The 22,818-nt window shown below is 35.6% G+C and overlaps 2 protein-coding genes across 2 annotated transcripts; both read right to left on the bottom strand.

Annotated features, from left to right (window-relative positions):
* Positions 1-8,033: 8,033 nt before the first annotated feature.
* Positions 8,034-8,972, bottom strand: LOC125352225 (olfactory receptor 2B11-like). Its single transcript, XM_048347350.1, has one exon. The coding sequence runs from the start codon at positions 8,970-8,972 to the stop codon at positions 8,034-8,036; it is 939 nt and encodes a 312-aa protein (XP_048203307.1).
* A 9,013-nt stretch (positions 8,973-17,985) lies between these two features.
* On the bottom strand, positions 17,986-18,927 carry LOC125352224 (putative olfactory receptor 2B3). Its single transcript, XM_048347349.1, has one exon. The coding sequence runs from the start codon at positions 18,925-18,927 to the stop codon at positions 17,986-17,988; it is 942 nt and encodes a 313-aa protein (XP_048203306.1).
* Positions 18,928-22,818: the final 3,891 nt, after the last annotated feature.

Genomic DNA, 22,818 nt, shown 5'->3' with positions numbered 1-22,818 from the left:
ATATAAGGATCTAGTTTTAGTTTGTTGCATGTGTTGAGCCAGTTTTTCCAGCACCACTTGTTAAAGAGGCTATCTTTCTTCCATACTATTGTTTTAGCTCCTTTATCAAAGATTAAGTAGGCGTAGTTCTGTGGGTTCATTTCTGGGTCTTCAATTTTGTTCCCTTGGTCTTCAGGCCTGCTATGGTGCTTAATAATACAGCTTTAAATTGGGTATTGTAATTCCTCCAGCACTGTTCTTTCTGCTTAGGAGTGTTTTTGCTATTCTAGGTCTTTTATTGTTCCATATGAATTTCTGGATTGCTTCCTCTGTTTCATTAAAATATGGTGTTGGGATATTAATGGGTATTGCATTGAATTTGTAGATAGCCTTTGGCAATATTGCCATTTTGACTATATTAATCCTTCCAATCCAGGAGCATGGGAGGTTTTTCCATTTCCTTAGTACTGCCTTAATTTTAGTTTTCATGATTCTAAAGTTCTCGTCATAGAGGTCTTTCACTTCTTTGGATAAGGTTATTCCTAGGTATTTTATGTTGTTTGGGGTTATTGCAAAAGGTGTTGCTTTCCTGATTTCAGCCTCGTTCTTCAGGTCATTAGCATATAGAACGGCCATTGATTTTTGAGGGTTATTTTATATCCTGCAACTTTGCCAAAGTTTTGAATTACCTCTAGTAGCTTGGGAGTAGAATTTGGGGTTCTTTAGGTATAGGATCATATCACCTGCAAAGAGAGAAAGTTTAACTTTATCTTTTCCTATTTGGATCCCCTTTATGTTTTCTTCTTGCCTAATTGCTCTGGCTAGGAATTCTAGTAGTATGTTGAAGAGGAGGGGAGAGAGTGACATCCCTGCCTTGTTCCTGATTTCAAAGGGAATGGCTTTAGCTTTTCACCGTTTAGAATTATGCTTGCTTTTTGTTTGTCATAAACTGCCTTTATTATATTCAGGATTGTTCCCTGGAATTCCAATTTTTCCAGGGCTTTTATCATAAATGGGTGCTGGGTTTTATCGAATGCCTTTTCCACATCCAGAGACATAACCACGTGGTTTTTTTACCTTGCTCCGGTTGATGTGGTGGATTACATTAATTGACTTGGGTATATTGAACCAACTTTCATCCCTGGGATGAATCCTGTTTGATCATGGTGTATGATTTTTTTTGATGACTTGTAGAAGTTGATTGGCCAGAATTTTGTTGAGAGTTTTTGCATCTATGTTCATCAGGGAAATCAGAAATCAGTCTATAGTCCTCTTTCCATGATGAGTCCCTGCCTGGTTTTGGGATGAGGGTTATACTGGTTTCATAGAATGTGTGCTACAAATCAAAGAAAGGATGGACAAATGGGACTGCATCAAACTGCAGAGCTTCTGTAGGGCAAAGGACATAGCTCGCAAGATAAACAGAAAGCCCACAGATTTGGAAAAGAACTTTACCGGCCATACAATGGACAAAGGCCTCAAATCTAAAATACACACAGAACTAAAAAAATTACATTCCTCCAAAACAAAACCACAAAGAACCAATAGTCCCCTCAAAAAGTGGGCTAAAGACTTAAAAAGTGACTTCTCTGATGAGGAAATGAGAATGGCCAAGAGACATATGAAAAAGTACTCTACATCATTGGACATAAAAAAATGCAAATCAAAACAACATTGAGATTCCATCTCACCCCAGTAAGAATATCCTCAATCAAGAAAACTATCAATAATTAATGTTGGAGGGGATGTGGCCAAAAGGGAACCCTACTTCATTGTTGGTGGGAATGTAAACTGGTTCAGCAACTCTGGCAAGCGGTATGGAGATTCTTCAGAAGGCTAAACAAAGAGCTCCCCTATGACCCAGCATCTCCACTTTTGGGCATCTACCCAAAATACCATAAACAAGAACACACTAAAGCCACCAGCACAACAATGTTCATCGCAGCACAATTTGTCATAGGTAGAATATAGAACCAACCCAGATGCCCCTCAGTAGATGAATGGTTCAGGAAAATGTGGTACTTATACACAATGGAATTTTATGCCTGTATCAGAAAGAATGGCATTGCCCCATTCATAAGGAAATGGAAGGACTTGGAAAAAATTATACTAAGTGAAGTGAGCCAGACTCAAAGAAACATGGACTATATGGTCTCCCTCATAGGGAATAATTAGCACAGGGTTAGGCTAGTCACAGCAGAGGATCACGAGAGCCTAATAACTATGCCCCTATGAATGAATAAGATATTGCTAAGTTAAAGGAACTACATGTTATGGGAACAAGTGATATATCACTGTTGTAATTACATTCATCATGCCATGTGAAACCGTAGCTTGATGATCCTCTTTTATCCCCTTCCTTTGGTCATACCTGCACTATCACTGTATCTTATCTGAGGACATTGGAAACTGTATATACTTGTATTAGAATTAGGAAAGTGAAAGAGAATACCAAAATAGAGAGACATAGGATAAAAAGACAAACGATTAGAAAAGCAATGCTTGCAAAACTGTTTGGTGTAAACCAAGTGAACAACTCATGGGGGGAGAAGGAAAGGCGAAGGGGGCTGGGGGAATGAGGGAGGAGGTAACAAACATTACAAGAAATGTATCCAATGCCTAATATATGAAACTGTAACCTCTGTACATCACTCTGACAGTAATTAAGAAAAAAAAGATATATACAAACCCCTGCCCCCCCCGAAGAAAAAAAGAAAACCCTTGTAGCCCTGAGGGTTGGAGTCAATGGCGGTGGAGCCTTTGCTCACACCGTGCCTGCTTCTGACACTCCAGGGTCTGCAACAGTATGTTTTGCCTCCCTTATCAAATACTAGGTTCCTATGTGCTTGTAGGCTTATTTTTGGGCAGTCTATTCCAATGCATTGATCCTTAGGCCGATTTTTGTGCCAATACCAAGCTGTTTTTGCTTTATTTTTTAAATTTTTACTACTATGGCTTTGCAATAAAGCCTGAAGTTTGGTATCTAACTTCCTCCAGTTCACATACAGTTTTGATATTCTGTATTTCATGGCATTCTCAAAGAAGTTGGACTAGTAATTCCAAAGTTTAGAACATGCTCTGTGAGTTGAAAAAAAACCCCTCTATATTTGTATTTGTATTAGACACTGTTCTACACCTGTTCATATCTTCCGTAAAAATGTATAACCTTTAAACAAGTGCCTTTTTCTTACCTTGTTATAAAGGTTTTTCAATAAAAAGGAACTGAAGGAATATGCTTGAAAATTTCAAACCAAGAAACTGTGGTCCATAGAGGCATCTTAAAGAATTGGCTTCAGAACAGTTAGTGTTTCAGTTAATACAGTAGCTAAGGTGGTGGGAGGTTAGGAAGACAGTAGCAGAAGATAGCAACAATGCTTAATGGCACATTATTCATATGAATTTTCTTGAGATCTCTTGGGCATTATCCCACATAGGCCATTTATATATCTTTATCCCAGAAGAGGCAACAGAGAGTTCCTTGGGAAAATGGTGTTTGTGAAAACACTTCTTCTGTATAGGGACTTAATGTCTTGAGGGTCAGAGAAAAATCTGGTGTTAGATGTAACTGAAATAAACTCATTCAATTTCTCAAACACTAAACTTTTATTTTTAAACAAGATAGTACTAGTAAACAAAGAGATAAATAAATACAGAAATAGTACAAAATAAAATATTATTTAGTTTGAATAAATATAATAAGAGATCTCTGACTAGTTTGTTTTCTTTAATTTTCATAATATAATGCATTAGACTAGTTACCATTTTTTGTTTTTGTGATGTATTCCCATTCCGAGGTTTGAACTCGGAGGCTTGTCTCTGTCTCTGAGCCTTTGTGCTCATGGCTAACATTCTACCACTGGAGTCACAGCTCCACTTCCAGCACTTTGAGGGTTGATTGGAGATGAGTTTCTCCAACTCTCCTGCCCAGGCTGGCTTTGAACCATGACCCTCAGATCTCAGCCTCCTGAACAGATGGGATTATAGGTGTGAGCCACTGGCACCCAGCACTTTTTAATTGACAGAAAATGATATGCCTTTTCCATGTAGTATTTTAAACAATGTATTCATGTGCAAGGATTAAGTCTAATTAGGAAAAACACTATGGAGGTTCCAGACAAAAATGACAGTAGAAGTACCATAGAAACAAGGTCAATAAAAAAGAAAGATATCTATAAATTAATATTTATTAGACAACTATTCTAAGCTAAGATGTAGAATTAGCCTAGATGCCATTTTATATATAAATAGAAAATGTCTGTGTAGATGTAGAAGTGGTTTTCATCCATAACTGATAAACAATCCTGTCATTTACAGCCAATGTGATAAGCCATATTTATTATGCACAATAAGTCAGACACCAAAAGACAAGTATCACATATTCTCTTGTATTTGGAAATTTTAAATAAGTCAACCAGAATATAGGATATTTATTATGAGGTTCTGGGAATGGTGTGAAGGTGGAGGTAGATGTGGAAAACAAGTGGTTGGATAGAATCACAGCTTTCTGCATGAATGGAAATACCACAGGGTATCCCATTATAGCATTTATATTTCTTTACATCATTTATATCATTTGTGTTAATACACAAAAGGAGGAAAAATAATCAGTGAAGCACAACTTCATTATTTCTCAACACTGGATAACACATATCTTGAAGGGTTCTTGAAGTTGGTATGTAAGATTTTGAATGCAAATAGTCCAAAACATTCACTAACTCATGCCAGCTTTATAATACTTGTGAATGGTTTTCCTGTACCTGTCTTTTATTACAGTGTTCTAACAGGTCACACACACACATGCACACACGCGCACGCACACACGCACACTCACACACGTATATGTAGTCATATTCCTGTATAGGGTTTTTATACATAGCAGAGTATTTCTATCTGCTCCTAGAAACTATGTTTACTTCACCATTTGGGGAAATTATATATACTTATTTATGCAAACTGAATGTTCCAAAAACATATTTCTGCTCCCTTTGCATTCTATATTATATTTCATGATCAAGTAGAACTTAGAAAAGTGGAATACTGGGACAGCCTATTGAAAACAAATAAATAGGGAAGGGTTAAAAATGGAAATATCAATATATGGTGGTTCATATTATACTTGATGATAGTTCTAAAGGAGGGGTAAATGTGTTTAAAAAAATGAAGGGTAATGGATAGGTGTGTGTGAAATAAAGTGATTCTCAAGCAATTATGTACTTCAGCTTCCTATCTTTGTAAAGCAGTTAAAGCTAATATGAATACATATAGTCCTTAACAAACCTAGAATAGTTTAAAATATTTTTCATTGCCTTCCAATAGTAAAAAAAAATTGCATGAGGTTAAAATCTTAATAAATATAACCGAGTTTGGGAGTTTGGACTTTAGATGATGGAATAAACTCTTAAATGACTTACTGAATACTCACTGCACATATAAGTTGCGTTTTGTGTTTATGTGACTTTTGTACTTAATTCTGCTTAGATAAAAAATTTGAGCATTAAGCAAAATGAGCTCCAAGATAAGGAAACAAGAGGTTTTTCATTGTTGTTGTTATTTTTAATGTACGATGTGAAATTATTTCTTTTTTCTATCATTTTTCTTTCCAATGGTTTATCCCCTGATGTCACTGTATTTGATGTTGGTTCTCTAGGGATGTATATACATTTATCTGAATTAGGAGAAAGGAGAATATCAAAATAGCGAGACAAAGGATAAAGGGCGAACCAATGCAACAGCGCTACTCACAAGACAATGTGTTGGAAATTAACTGGGGTGATGCGGAGGGAAGGTGGGAGAAAATTGAGGAACCAGGTAACAAGTTCGACAAGAAATGTCCTTGACAATAAAATTAAAAAATTTGAGCATTTACTCAAAGTACATGGTGTTATATGTTAATAAAATATTTCTTTCTCAAGTTATGATAACAGTTATCTGTTTCTATTTAATATCCTTTATTCAAGCAAAATCCAACATGGAGTTTATTTCACTATACTAATGCTTCTCTACCCAATATTGATGCTCTTGTGTTCTCCAGGGTCCCACCAAAGCACTGGAATTCTCAACATCACAGTTTGAATATGCATTGAATTTATTGCAGTCTTAAAAATACATGTTGATTAGTGTCCTGGTTTACATTTATTTACATCATCTCTTTCAGGATAGGTTGATGCAATACTAGCCTTGTACTTACATTGATGCAATTATGAAAAAATGAGTTCTAAAAGATTATCATTTCTATTCATATCCATGTCAATATCTATCTATCTATCTATCTATCTATCTATCTATCTATCTATCTATCTATCTATCTATCTATCTGATCATCTATCTACCAGTCTATGTATTTATTATTTGTGATACTTGAGATTGAATTTTTCTGCCCTGGCAGGCCTCTATTGGCAATCTTACTGTTTTTAGCTTCCCAAGTAGCCTAGGATTACAGGTGTGAGCTACTGGTACCCAGTTTAGTGCTCATTAATTCATTATGCATATGCTGAAGTCTAAACATAAGCATCTCATACCACACAATTACAAAGTCCATAAATTATAGTCTGTTTTGTACAATATTTATTTACATTTTGGAAGCTTCTTAGTTTGTCTGTAACAAAATAATGGAAACTGCTTACTGTGTATGCAATTTATTTTGTTCACTTCTGAAAGATGGCAGTTCTAGTTAAGTAGCCAGCAGAGTGATCTCTGGTAAGGACCCAGGCTCAGCTCCCAGATGGCAAAGCACTGCTGCATCTTTCGGATTCAGTAGCACTGCGTTCTCACATGGTACTTAGAAGAAGGACACATAAGGAAAAACTGTGTCAACTCTGTTTCATTAGGTCCTTAATCCCATTCATGAGTGAGGAGTCCTCATGAACTAAACATCTCCTGTATACTTCTCTCTTAACACCATCATGTTGGACGTTAAGATTAGACATAAGAATTTTGGAGAAGCACAAAAAGAAAGTGAGTGCTAGTCCTGGTACTAAATTTTAGCACTTTTAACCAATGATGACAATTTTGAGCATCCTTTGCATCCCAAATTTAAATAAAAATGGTTATTATTTAAATTAAAAATAGTTACAAATTATTCATTGAAGTGAGCAAGTTGCCTTTCATTCCAGAAACACAAATACTTTCTAGTACTGATCTTTTTGGATCAAAATGCAATTTTTTTTTTTTTGGCCAGTCCTGGGCCTTGGACTCAGGGCCTGAGCACTGTCCCTGGCTTCTTCCCGCTCAAGGCTAGCACTCTGCCACTTGAGCCACAGCGCCGCTTCTGGCCGTTTTCTGTATATGTGGTGCTGGGGAATCGAACCTAGGGCCTCGTGTATCCGAGGCAGGCACTCTTGCCACTAGGCTATATCCCCAGCCCCTCAAAATGCATTTTACTGTTCTAATTCATGCATGGAAATATGTTCCATCACTGTTAATAGTACATTGCTTTCTCACTTATTTGGAAATATTCACTTTATTATTTTTATTCAATTCATTTGAGTGTTCTAGTATACATTATTTAAGCATATAAATACTGTATTCACCAGCAGAAATTATAATGTACCAGTAAGTGGAAACAGGTGTTGAAAAGGAATTGTAATGCTTTCTTTAAAAAATAGTAGTACAGGGAGGAAGTAGCAAATTGGATAAGAAATGAACTTGCCTTGCTTATGAAACTGTAACCCCTCTGTACTTCACTTTGACAATAAAGAAGAAAACAACAACAGTAGTACAGGTAAATTGAAGGTAATGTGTGAAACTCATGATTCTTTGCATTCAAACTTATAAAGAGTGCAGTATGTATCTGGTTTTGTGTACAGATAGCGGCCAAAGGTTTAGTGGATATGAGGTTTCTAAAGTGAACCTTGAAGTAATCACTACCTGAGCAATAAGAGCTAGTGATCCCACACCATTGCTTATGATCTGAGTACCATCCTAAAATGATTATAAAGAATATAAGATATGCCACATCATTTCAGGAAGAACATATAATATGAGATTAGATCATGAGACAAAATGAGTCATTAAGGAAATCCAGGTAAATCAGTTCATTCGATGTTGACCAGCTGTCATTTAGAACTGAACATATTCCTCACCAGGTTGCCTAAGGCCCCCTTTACATCCTTATTCCTCAAGGTGTAGATAAAAGGGTTGAGTGTAGGAATTACGACCCCATAGAAAAGAGCCATAAATTTGGGTTGGTCCCTTGAGATGGAAGATGGAGGCTGAAGATACATGCTAATGGCGGGCCCATAAAATAAGGAAACTATAATGAGGTGAGTGGAGCATGTACCAAAAGCTTTCTTCCTGCCCTCAGAAGATTTGATCTTCAATATAGCACGTCCAATAGTAGCATAGGAGGCTAGAATTAAGCACAGAGGAACAGCTATTATAAAGATGCATGCCACAGAGAGTGCAAGCTCATTTGCCTCCTTTTCACCACAGGCTGTCTTGATCAGAACTGGAATCTCGCACAACAAGTGATCGAGTTGATTGACGCCGCACAGAGGCAACTGTAACGTAAAGGTGGCTTCAGATATGGCATAGGTAATTCCACACAGCCACATAATGGACACTAATAGGAAGCAGAGGCGCTGGTTCATGATGAGGGTATAATGCAGAGGCTTACAAATGGCCACGTAGCGGTCAAAGGACATAATTGCCAGTAGAAGACATTCAGTGGCCCCCATTGTGCTGAATAAATAAAGCTGCAGGGCACACCCCACATAACTGATTGTCTTCCTAGAACTTCCCAGGTTGAACAGCATCTGAGGGACGATGCTGGTGGTGTAACACATGTCCAAAAAGGAGAGGTTGGTGAGGAAGAAGTACATGGGGCTGTGGAGCCGGGGGTCTAACCTGGACACCAGGATGATGGCGATGTTTCCCATCATGGCGATGGGGTATGTGATCAGAAGAATAACGAATAGAGGAAGATCCAGCCAAGGCAGGTCAGCAAAACCTAATAGAATGAACTCCTGAGGATGACTTTCATTAATGAATACCATCTTCCTTATTTTGCTTTTCCTATAGTGCAGAAGTGGAAAGAAGAACGAGTTATGTACAGGAAGGCACAGTAATGTATTGATTATCCATTGATCGAAAATAGATTGTAATGCCTCTTTGGGAAATAGTATCAATGGTCTTCTTGTACAAAGTTATGTCATTCATTTTCACAACACTATTAATGAAAATCAGCTACCTTCAACAAATAACATCAGTACTCTGAAGTGAAATTTATTCTTTTGTATAATAAATCTATTGACATGAATAGTGACTGGGATTGTATGAAACGATGTTTACTAGATTTTGAAAACTGTCAAAGGATGCTTTTCAAACGTTGACTATATAAACATTAGGATAATAGGCATTGAATAAATATTGCTTCCTATACTCAGGCATAATACAGAATAGGTGGCATGCCTTTTGACGGCTGTGGTCCAAAGCATTGCTAAAATATTAAGAAGAGTTAAATTATTGAGGAGGACTAAGAGAAACCATAAAGCTATAAAAAAATCAGCAAACCTGACACACCTCAAGATAGCCCTCTCCAACCTCAGTCACTCAGTGTAGTAATTGTATCCACAGGGAGTTAAACATTCGTTACTATTAAACAATCTACACAAGCTATTTGGAAGGGAACAAGGATTCAAAAAAATTTAAACCATCATTTTTCTCTATTTCAAATTGCGACAGTTCACTACAGTGAGAAGTTTTTCCATTCTGAGGGATTTGACATCCATGTAATTTTTTCTCGTATAATTACTTAGTTTGAACATTGGTTTTTTGACCTTATATGTTGCATTTGAATAAGTACATCCCACTTATAGAAAATTTCTTTGATTGAGTGGGCTCATCACCTTGTTTTTCATGTGAGTTGAGCAGTATTATGACCACTGACCATGTACATAAAAGCCTATAATTGTGAACTGCAGGTAACTGGATAAACCAGTGTCTGAATTCAGATTCAGATCCACAAGCTGTTTTACATCTTCCTTTGTTTTTCAGCAAAAAAGAGGCACATTTGAAACAACAAAATCCAGTACTTGAGTAAGGCAGTATTGTGTGAAATTAAATGAATAATGAAGGATTTTGTTTACATTGTACAAATCCTCTAATGGGGAAGTGTTTCCTGAAAGCCACAAGTGTGTGATATTCAGATGGAAAGTAAAGATAGTATTCAGTGACAAAACTCCAAGTTACTCTACAAACCAGTTACATTATTGTGGTTACTAAGTACACTTTGATATTTTTCACTGAATGTTCAAGACCGTGCTGTGACACACTGTGCTAAGAGACTTCACTGCAACTGTGAGTCTTTGTCTTTGATTGTACAGTATCCTAGACAGAAGTCTCCAATAACAATAATGATTCCAACTAACCCTAATAATCTCTGTTTGTCAAATATTTCACTAAGGTTTGTGTATCTATTCAATCAATTAGTACCTACTCAAAATTTATGATAAATAAAATTTTATTCTATATGTATGTATTTCACTGTTTCTATAGTCTGAAAGTCACTGAGAAATTATAAATATCAAATAATTACAAATGCCATAAAGGAAGTAATAAGATATTCAGCCAAAAGTTTTAGATTTTCAAGATTAAACAAAAAGCCTCTCTAAGAATGTTTCTTGAGTAAGCATGACTGTTCTATTTGATTTAACTTTATTTTTATAGTGCTAGGAGAAAAACCCAGAGCCTTTTGTATGATAGGTAAACAGACTTACTTGGTAATATTCAAGATGTTGTTTTAGCAACTGTTTAGATACTTAGCCTATTTTTATGGTAAACATTCTATGTTGTAGTTGGGATATGAAATAATCATGGCATGAATTAAAAAGCAAAAATAAATATTTAGGTATTCCAAATCCAACTCCATTATTTTATAATTGAACTATGCTATCTACTATATATTCATTTAGCAATGCTAAATTAATCTTTTTCCTATTTTTTCAGATCAGAAACCATCTTTGAAAAACTTTTTTTTTTTTTTTTTTGCCAGCCCTAGGTGTTGAACTCAGGGCATGAGCACTGTCCCTGGCTTCTTTTCACTCTGCCACTTGAGCCACAACGCCACTTCTGGCTGTTTTCTATATATGTGGTGCTGAGGAATCGAATCCAGGACTTCATGTATACAAGGCAAGCACTCTTGCCACTAGGCCATATTCCAAGCCCTAAAAACATTTTTTTTGTTGTTGTTGGTTGTGGGGCTTGAACTCAGAGCTTGGGCACAGTCACTGAGATCTATTGCTCAAGTGCTCTACCACTTTGAGCCACAGCTCCACTTTCAGTTTTTGAGTGGTTAATTGGAGATTAGAGTCTCATGGGAACTTTTCAGCCCAGGCTAGCTTTGAACTATGATCCTCAGAACTCAGCCTCCTAAGTAGCTGGGATTATAGGCGTGAACCACCAGGACCCAGCTATCATTCAAAAAAATTTTTTTTTCATTTCTTTATTGTTAAAGTGATATACAGAGGGGTTACAGTTTCATACATAAGGCAATGAGTACATTTCTTTAAAGAGCAATTCTAGAGTTTCCTCTATGAACTCTTCATAATTATTTATACCTACCATTAGTGACTGCAATCTGAAATATTCTTTCAGCAATTTTATTAAACTTTTATTGTTTTTAATTATGCTCCTTATTATTTGCTGGGTTATTGTAGCTTTTCTTAAGAATGGCCATCACTCCTGTCAAAAGATAAAATTGTAACACAGTTATGGCTTTAATAGCCTTATATGCAGTTTATGAATCGGGAGAGACTACATTCAACAATACAAACTGGATAATGATAATGCGCCATCAATTTTGTAATGTAAATGAGCAAACAGAACATGTGACAGACAACTGGATAATATCAGTCTACATACGGTGGTGATTATTATTATGGCTTTGTAATATAACAACGAAAGAGGATATTCTTATTCTGCCACCTCAGGAAGACAGCAATCCTGTGTTTGAGGGTCTGTCTGCTTTTCAAAACTTCCCTTTGATTGTGTGGTATTCAGTGATGGACTCTAATTTGGTTTGATCTGGTATGTTGTTTTATTCTCTTGTTTTCCTTACAAAAGTCATGATGCTTACTATTGTTCAATGGGAGCTTTTATTCTATTTTACTGAATGGAGTCTTGTCTGATTCACAGATTACAAATAAAACTATTCAATTTAAATGCTTTTCTTGTTTTTTTTTTTTTTTTTTGGCCAGTCCTGGGACTTGGACTCAGGGCCTGAGCACTGTCCCTGGCTTCTTTTTGCTCAAGGCTAGCACTCTGCCACTTGAGCCACAGCGCCATTTCTGGCCATTTTCTATATATGTGGTGCTGGGGAATTGAACCCAGGGCCTCATGTATACAGGGCAAGCACTCTTGCCACTAGGCCATATCCCCAGCCCCGTTTTTCTTGTTTTTATAAGTGAGAGACTGAAAAGAGAGTATGTCATGGAAAGAACTATAGTTTTTCAAGAAGCCACTAAAGTAGTTATTTCCTAAGTTTAGAAAAGATCCACTAAAATGAAATGTTCTCTGTCTTTCACAAGCACCCTGATCTACACAATTGAGCCTTTCTTAGGACTGCTTATAAATAAATACTTTGGATGCCATGTAGGTATATACGAATGTATTAACTGAAATACGGTAGATTCAAGTGAGAACTTAATGTTATTCCTTAGAAAAGCAAAGGCAAAGGTGAAATTCAAAATAAAAACCAGAAAGCGGTCAAGGGGTAAGGGGTAGACAAAGAGAAGAGAGGGAGAATGCTGTCAAAAATTCAATTTATATCCTACAACATTAAAGATTGGGGAAGATTGGGTGTGAATACTGATCATGAATGCTGATCAAGGTGCATTTTATTCATAAACTGCGTTGTTAATGGTAACTCCTTTGTATCACTAAATTAACAAAGAAAGTCAGTGGAAAAATGCATGATCTATAAAACAAATCACTTTACTTACCATTTTTTGATATTATTCTTCAAGGAACTATGAAGGGATTTATTAGAATTTTTCATATGAGAATTAAGAAGCTTAAGTACTTAGAAGAGTATAATATTTAAAAATTAGCTTGAAAACTTATTTGTTTTCAAGTGGGAAAGGCTCCCCAAAAGGACAGACATGGTATTTGACGGCCATAGTAGAATATATGTGGAGCACTTTCTATGTGTTCTATTTGTATGCTATTTCTAAAACCTCGTGGGAATGGTTTTCTAGCAGGCCATTATATATGTTTATCTTGGTTGAATTAACAGAGAATGTTTCTTGGGACAGAATTCTTTAAGGAAAGTACAATTAGCTACTTAGTGAATTACACTGGAAACAAGTGTTTACTATTGCTAGATGTGTTTTTAAAATGAGTTCAATTTTCTGTCACTGACCATTTGTTATGTTTCACTTATGTATCTATGTAAGAATGTACAGATTTCACTTTTGATTAATAATATTATATATAGTTTCTCAGTAAAGTGTGGTCTTTCAGTAAATAATATATATGGTGTGATGATCAGCTGAGGATAATTAGGTTACTCATCATCTAGTTTATCATTTCTTTATGATAAATATATTTAAATATTTTCTAGCTATTTTCACTTATATGATTTTAAAACAATTATCACCTTCTATGTAATAAAACACAATTTTTTCCTTGAAACGATGAGTTTTCTAACCACTAAGTAACTTACTAGTAGTTCTAAGATACTGGGTAGATACTCCTTTTCATTGGACACATAGATTGTAAATTCCTTTTATCACCTTGTAGACAGTCTGCTCACTATGCTGATTTCCTTGCTATGCAAATATTTTCTATTTTACCTGTTTCCTTTTCTTTTATTGCCTATGCTTTTACATTGTGGTTCAATGACATCAGTGTCATAGAGTATTTCTCCTATATTTTCTTCTAATACTTTTTTTTTTTTTTTTTTGGCCAGTCCTGGGCCTTGGACTCAGGGCCTGCGCACTGTCCCTGGCTTCTTCCCGCTCAAGGCTAGCACTCTGCCACTTGAGCCACAGCGCCGCTTCTGGCCGTTTTCTGTATATGTGGTGCTGGGGAATCGAACCTAGGGCCTCATGTATCCGAGGCAGGCACTCTTGCCACTAGGCTATATCCCCAGCCCCCTTCTAATACTTTTACAATGTTTTTTGTATAAGACTTTATATTTAAGACTTTAATGCATTTTGTGCTGATTTTTGTTTATGATAAGAGCAACAGATCTAGAATCATTCCTCTACAGCCACACATCCAGTTTTCCCAGTACCATTTTTTAAAAAGAAGACATTTTACCTATCTATCTATCTATCTATCTATCTATCTATCTATCTATCTATCTATCTATCTATCTATCTATCTATCTATTTATTTTGCCGTCCTGGGGCTTGGACTCAGGGCCTGAGCACTGTCTTCTTTTTGCTCAAGGCTAGCACTCTGCCACTTGAGCCACAGCGCCACTTCTGGCTGTTTTCTGTATATGTGGTGCTGGGGAACTGAACCCAGGGCTTCTTGTATATGAGGCTAGCACTCTTGCCACTAGGCCATATCCCCAACTCCCACTACCATTTTTTAAAGAAATATGTCTTTGCTCAAATGTGTATACATTCTTGTCATGATGATAAAAGATTTGATTGTGTGTGAATTTATTTCTCATTCTTGCATTTGTCCTTTGTGTCTCTTTATAAGTAAGTATCATGCTCCTTTGCATCTTGCACTTTTTAGTATATTTTGAAGCCAGGTGTGTGATACTCCAGCTTTATTCTTGCTGCACATTGCTTTGGCTACTTTGGGTCTTTCATAGCTCCATATAAATTCTAAAATTCTTTTTCTACTTCAGTGAATTATGGCATTGAAGACTAATTGTTAATAGGATATTTTATGGGGAAATTGATTCTAGGACCCGAGTTATGGAAATCCAGAAATTCTTAAGTACCTATATAAATGGCACAACATTTGCATACAACCTATGCACATTCTCCTATATGCTTTCAATTATATATAAATCAATTTGAATACCCAGAAAATGCAAATTTCATGGAGATGATTGCTATTAAAAATCTTTAGGGAATAATGACAAGTTCAGCACAACTATAATCATTTTTACTTAACTGTATTGCACATGAACTACTTATTACTTGTATTCATGGCTACAGAACCTATAGACTTGGAGGGCTAATTCCACAATTACATAAATACTCAGGAAAATATTAAGCAGATCTAGATTAAATAAATGATTTGTAAAATATAAATGGAGGTTTTCAGATATTACTTTTCATTTATTCTTAGAATAGCTCACAACATTTCATGTTATCCAATAAAATGGTTATTGTTGTTGCTGTTCAGTTGTTTGAGTTTCTTATATATAGGGAAGTAATCCATACTCAGATAAATAGTTCTGTATGTTGTGTTTGTATTTAACTTCTTTCTGAGTTTACATTGGTTGTTAAACTTCAGCAATGGTATCTAAAATGTAACATATATATATATATATATATTTACAACTACTAAGTTTGGTATCTCCTTTCTAACTTGGACAAGTGGTAGTTGTCAACATATTTCTTTATTATGTATCATAGAGTCACTATAATTAAAAAAAACAACACTTTTTTGTGCTGGTACTAGGGCTTGAACTCAGGGCCTGATACTGTAGCTTTCTACTAAAGGCTGATGCACTACCACTCAAGACACACTTCCACTTCCAGCTTTTTGATGATTAACTGGAATTAAGAACCTTATAGACTTTCCTGCCTTGACTTTGAACCACTATCTCCAGATCTCAGCCTCCAGGGTAGCTAGCATTACATGTGTGAGCCACTAATATCCACTAGTTTTATTTTTTAATATCAGTATCTTTACCTCCTGCCAGCTAATCCTTATGCAGTGTTTCTTACACTAAATTTTATTAACATGAGAATCCTTCTACTATTACAACTTTCTATAATTTGGGGTATATGCTATGTTAGAACTCATTAATAAAAACTCCTGACCTTTCATCTACTTGAAATAATAAAAGTTTACTTTCTACCAATGCTATTTGTCTATCACTGTAGAGCTCTGCATTGTTATCAATCTGGTTCAGAGTTACTAAGAACTCTCTAACATCATTTTGACTGGTAGAGAGAAAGAAAACATAGATTTTAAGGTCGTCATCAAGAAGTGGGCCACACAATTTTGTTTATGCTTTGTTGGGAAAATAAATTAAGCAACCAAGTGGACATACAATGGGGAAAGTAAATACAATTCCATTATCTCTCTAGGAAGGTGTGTGTGTGTGTGTGTGTGTGTGTGTGTGTGTATCAAATATTTATGATCATCTATTTTCCACATTTGAAAAGTAAATACTCTTCAAAGCACACTAAGAAAGAAAACAGGAGCTATACAGTTCTGTACAAAATTAGCAAATGTCTCAAAAAATAACTCACAGAGTTCGTAAAAGGTCATGTGCTATATACAGAGAGTGTGGGAATGAGTGCTATATAATTTTTGCAGTGCCATTTGGCACTGTACATTAATGCTTAGATTTTCTAAGAAATGTATTATTTGAACCAAAAATACAATTTCTACGAATATGAGCAGATATTTTAAGCCTCATTCACGTGTATTAAGTTCTTCTTGCATTATCTATATTGGTCAAAGCAAAGAATTTAAATATTTGACAATGCAGAAATGTTAAATGAATTTTGTATACCTGCATGGGAAATTCAATTTGTAGCTCCTTAAGTTATGCTTTCAGGAATATTGGAAAAATACAATTGCTTTTACTGTGCTGTATTTATTACTTTTGGAGAAAACTTATTTTTAAGCATTACTTATTCAAATTATCTCCTTTTTCTATGTATTTGAAATCTTACCTCTCATGTAAAGAAGTATACATGAGCCATGTTATGTTTTTCAGGTTTTTAGTGATTTTTCTACTGCAGATGCTGCCTCTTATGCTTCAGTTTTTCTGCCTAACTGTATTTTTTTGTACTGTACAAAATTACCTATAAAATATATAGATTGGGATGGGAATATGGCCTAGTGGTAGAGTGCTCGCCTCACATACATGAAGCCCTGGGTTTGATTCCTCAGCACCACATATATAGAAAAAGCCAGAAGTGATCCTGTGACTAGTGGTGCTAGCCTTGAGCATAAAGAAGCACACACACACACACACACACACACACACACACACATATAGATACACATATACATATATTATAAACTTTTATATAACTTCTAAAATGCTTTGCTTGTAATACTTTCTCTGTTGGCTAAAATATCAACTCATCTATGACTTTACATTGCCAACTCCAAATAATTATTTAAAAAACTCAAGTTCAGGGTTACTTCCTTCAGGATCTAGGGGCTTTCTTTAGTAAAACTGTGGGATTTTTTTCCCCTTCAGATTTGATAGAATTTAGGAAAATTCAGGAATTTGACAAAAGGGGGATAATGAGAAATTGTATCCTGAGAAACAAAGGGTTGGAAATAGAATTGGAAGTGAAATGCAGCCGACATTGTGAGTTTCTAGAGGAAAATGCACACTTAACTAGCTTAAGGCCTCTTGATCTGAATCAACCTACAGGCTTAGAACAGTTTGGGGAGAGTGCATGTGATGGATCTTAGCAAGAATATGTGTGAGTGTAAAGTCTTTAAAGATTTTGATTCGGAGGGGAAAATCTTTTGTTGAGATCCTGATTAATCACAAAACACAGTCCAATCCTATGTAAGGAACAGAAAAGATGTTTCTAGAGCAAACAGAATACAAGTTGAAAGGCTGAACATCCAAGTTCTGACTTCTATGACATTGATTGGCAGATAGTAGCCTGACTTAGACCAAAGGAGCAGAGTGCATGTGAGGACTTCTGGAAGATGAAGGGATTTTAAATTTACCAATAATATGGACCTTTCATCTATCTTGAACAAAGAAAGAATGTTATCTCTGGTGGTAGAAGTCAACAAAATTAGGAGAGCCTAGAATATAGGAAAATCACTAAAAACATGGCTACTTTTTAAGTGGATGAGGTCTCTGAAGATGTCCTTACAGTGATGCATTTCTTATTTCTTACAGAAAAAGATTCTGGACATCACCCTCTTGAAGGCATCTTTCATATCTTTGTTTCTAAGGCTGTAGATGAGTGGGTTCAACATGGGTGTGATGATTCCGTAGAAGAGAGAAACCATCTTTCCCCAGTCTTTCGATGTGGATGAAGGTGGCTGTAGGTACATATAGATAGCTGTTCCATAAAAGAGAGACACCACAGTCATGTGAGATCCACAGGTCCCGAAAGCTTTTCGCCTTCCTTCTGCGGACCTGATTTTTAATACTGCTTGAGCTATGAAACCATAGGAGATGAGAATCAATGTCACTGGAATTAGCAGAATTAAGACACTGAAGAAAAAGAGCTCAGCTTCAATAGGCTTTGTGTCAGCACAAGACAACTTGAGAAGAGCAGGGACCTCGCAAAAAAAGTGGTCTACCTCCCGATGACCACAGCGTGGCATATGAAGGGTTAAGGAAGACTGCAACAATGAGTTACTGAAGCCAATAAACCAAGAGAAAGCTGCCATCCTTAGGCAGAATGAACGGTTCATGATGACTACATAGTGGAGAGGTCGACAAATGGCTACAAATCTGTCAAAAGACATGACAACCAGGAGGAGACATTCAGTCGCACCAAGTGCCAGGAAGATGATGAGTTGGGCTACACAGCCACCATAGCTGATGCTATTTTTGTGGTGACAAATATTTGCCAACATATGAGGGACTGTGGTGGTGGTGTAGCAGAGGTCTAAGATGGAGAGATTAGTGAGAAAGAAATACATGGGTGTGTGTAGTTTGGGATCCAAGAGGCACACTATCATGATGGACACATTACCAAAGATGGTGAATGTATAGGATAGTAAGAGGACCACCAAAAGAGGTGTCTGTAACCAGGGCCTCTCTGAGAAGCCAAGTAGTATAAACCCTTTGGGAAAGCTCTCATTTGTCCAGGGCATGATGGTTCGTTGATTTACTGTTTCATTCCTAAAAGATATAAAAAAGAGGTAGTCAGTAAATACTTATTCAATGCTCTGATTGGAACTGAAATTGGATTTCTAAACATAAAATAGGATTTATAAATAAGCCTCAGGAACTACAATATGTTTATCTCATGGAGAAAAAGTATAACAACTCTTATTTTTAAGGTAAAAGTTGTGAAGAATTACTTGCTTTTTGAAGGGGAGAGGGCAACTGGAGATTGGACCCAAGTCTTCAAAATATTATATTCCTTAGTATAGTAAATAAGACACTGAGTTTTTTTGCATCAACTTGTTTGATTTAAATGTTATAAAATGTATAAAATTGTGTGCATAAAGTGTGAAGGTAAGTCCTCAGGACATTTCCACTTGCTTCTTTCTTCTTATCTCTTCACCTAGTTCAATAAACTTTGTATAAATAAATACTGCTTTTAATCAATTAAAAAATTTTGGTTGAAATGCTAAGTGAGGTAGAAGATAAAACAGTTGTACTTTAATCTTCAATTTATTTAAAGACATTCTGAAAAAAGAGAAATTCTTCTTTTGAGTAATATCTCCATGATATATTTTAATTGTATCTTTCTCTTAAGCGACACTTTGTGCATGACCAGGTTCTCAAGGAACAATCATCAAACAATTAGATGCTTTGATTTATGGTAAAAGCTTTCTAGCTCATTTACAATATGAAATAGTGACCAAAAATATCTTTGCTCACAATCAGTAAATGTACTTTGATGAAAATGTTAACACTGATATAATTTCTTCTATAACATAGCAGTAACTTCTCAGTAACTAACATACATCCTTTCTAATTCTTATTCATAGTAGTTATTCCTCACATTTTTTCTTTTGTTCTGGTACTGGGGCTTGAACACAGGCTCTTATACTTATGGGTGGCTTTTCACTCAGAGCTGTGGCTCTGCCATTTGACTCATACCTCCAGCATGTTCCTGGGTAATTAGAGATAGTGTCTTGTGTACTTTTCTGCACAGGCTGGATTTGAACTGAGATCCTTATATCTCAGCCTTCCAAGTAGCTAGACTTAAAGGCGTGAACCACTGGCATACAGCACAATATACATTTTATTGTTACTCTGACTCTGTAAGTACAATTTGTACCTTCAGTAAAGGCTATGCTAAGCCTCGAACCTAGAATTAAGAGATTATTCTTTCTTTGTATAATATATTCCCTTCAACATACAGATAGTGACTGCATATAACGCAAAATTAGTCATAAATTAAAATAAGAACACCACCAAAAATCATATATTCAAGTTGATTTCCTTCATTCTGCATAAATTAACAGTTGCTTGCTTTAAGGGCTTAACTTCACCTAACTTGCTGCAAACTACTTTGCATTTTAAGTGCAATATCTTTGGGATGACTGTACTATTCAATTTTATTAGCACACAAATATAAAATAGAAGCTAAAATAAGAAGTTTTGCTATTTTACCACACAAGGATGAGTAGGCATGAAGAGATATTCCATCAGTCACAATGATGTAAAGGCACATCTCTAAGACTTGTTATCTTCTTCAAAATTTAATTGCTTTTTAAATTTCTGGTTTTAACTTTGGCTTTTAGTTGAAGGTATACATTATTTCTTGGTAAACATTGGTTTCACACCTTCAACTGCAGAACAGAAGAGGATAGTATTTTAGACTGTTTTGAACTGTCACATAAATTTTAAGATGTCCATTAGCAGTATATATAGAGATAAAATGAGTAAATGTTCATTTCAACAAGTGGAAGGATAAAATTAATTGCTTCCAAGGAAATAAATTGGACACTGATTATTTAATGCACTGTAATATGTGATTGAGGTGACCTAGGGAGACCTTGCCCAGTTACCATAAGGTAATTTTCTGCAGTAGATAGACCACTCACCTTCTTTTTCTGTGTCAGAGCTGCACCTTTCTTTGTACCATGCATGGAAGGAGGTCTGGCCCAAAGGCACACTGATAAATGTAATGACTTTTAGAGTTTTCAGCCATTGTGACATTCTTACTCAGTTACCTTTTGCACTCCAACCAAGAATGAGATTAAGATGTAACGGGGGCTGCATCAAGATCCTATAATGAGGGGGAAATTCTTATGATGAGATTCAAGCACATTCTAGACCCTGTCTACAATGACTGAGGAAATTATCACTGACATGGACTCTCCTCACCAGGATCTCAATGTCTTTCTATACTGAGAGGCTGATTCTAGAAAATATAAGCAACATTGATACCTTTTAATAAAGCAATGGATATTTACTATGGGCCTACTGTTCACACCATGATGTCCTCTGTCCTTAGGGATTTCATGGTCCCTCAAGTTTAATTGGTCAGCATGTCCAGAGAGACAGTGACTATTTCCAACTATGTTGGTAGCATAGTACTGGCATAAAAGTTGTTTCATAATTCCTAATATCATTGGAACGCTAAGATCATAAAACCTAAACCATGAAAACTAAAAAGTTCAGAATTGTTTAAATAGGAAGAAAATGTGAAGATAAACTCATAGACCTATAATCCCCCTAAAATGGTTTCAGGGTAAAATAGTCTGATGTTTATGTGAAAAAGGTATACATTATCTGTATTGGGGTTTGAACTAAGGGCCTTGGCTCTTACTTGACTTTTTTTTATTCATGGCTTTTGCTCTATCACTTGAATCACACCTCCAGTTCAATGTTCTGGTGGTTAGTTGGAGATGAGTCTCATGAATTTGTCTTCCCAGGCTGGATGTGAATTGAAGTTCTCACATTCCAGTCTCCTGAGTAAATAGGATTATAGATATGAGACACTGGCGCCCAAATGAAAATAATATTTTTGTCCTTTACTGACTTTTATAATGTATAATTTTGGAGTATACTAGTTAGAGGTATGCAAGCTAAGAAATCATATCAAACATGGTCACTTACCTCGTAAATTAACACACTGCTGTTTATGATGAGCACTCAAAATTTATAGTATAGAACATTTATAATAAAACTAAACTTTTCATGTTTTACTTGTTTGGATCTCTTTATTTATTAAAAAAATAAAATGGTGTTTGTTGGGCATCACTGCTATGGTTTGGCTATAAAATCATGTATATTTACCTTTTTGTATCTGTCTTATTTTACTGAGTATACTATCTAATATCCTCCAGATTTATTCATGTTGCAAGTGACAAGTTTTCCTTCTTTTTATGACTGAGTAATATTTCGTTGTGTATGTACCACATTTCTTTATCTGTTTATCGATGAACATTTAATTTAGTTTTTTATTGCTATTGTGGTAATGCTGCATCAACTGCCTCCTATTAATTGATCAATTTCTTTTCCCTTGGATGTTTACACAGTAATGGAATTACTCAATTGTATATTAATGTTATTTTTCTCTTTTTGAGGAATTTTCATCCTCTTTTTCAAGGTAACTATAATACCCTATATTCCTACCAACAGTATCCAGGGTTCTTTTTAATTTCCACAACTTTGTAGGCACTTCCTACCTCTCTGCTTTTTGATAATTGCTGTTCTAACAGGTGTGGTATAGTATCCAACTAGTTTTATTTCACACATCACTGGCATTATATTAATAATGTTGAGTATTTTTCTCATATACCTGTTGGTCACTTGTAGATCTTTTTTTAAGAAGAACTTACTAATAGATTTTTCACCTATTAAAAACATGACTAGGTTATTACTTGTTTTAAATTTTAACTTTTTACCAGATTTATGATATACAGATGTTTTCTCTCCTTCCGTAAGTTGTCCCTTCATTGTGTTGATCATTTTCTTGGTTGTACAGAAATTTTTAATAATTCTAACCCTATTAGTCTATTTTTCATTTTGTGGCTTGGATTTTTGAGTGACATAGGCAAAACGTCATTGTCCAGATCAAT

This window comes from Perognathus longimembris, chromosome 6, assembly GCF_023159225.1.
Source record: "Perognathus longimembris pacificus isolate PPM17 chromosome 6, ASM2315922v1, whole genome shotgun sequence".
In the NCBI taxonomy this organism is placed as follows: Eukaryota; Metazoa; Chordata; class Mammalia; order Rodentia; family Heteromyidae; genus Perognathus; species Perognathus longimembris.
The sequence above is the reverse complement of the archived record's forward strand: the minus strand, read 5'-3'. Positions and strand labels throughout refer to the sequence as shown.

Coding starts and splice junctions, on each gene's coding strand:
- LOC125352225 (XM_048347350.1), bottom strand. CDS start 8,972: ATGGTATTCATTAATGAAAGTCATCCTCAGGAGTTCATTCTATTAGGT.
- LOC125352224 (XM_048347349.1), bottom strand. CDS start 18,927: ATGCCCTGGACAAATGAGAGCTTTCCCAAAGGGTTTATACTACTTGGC.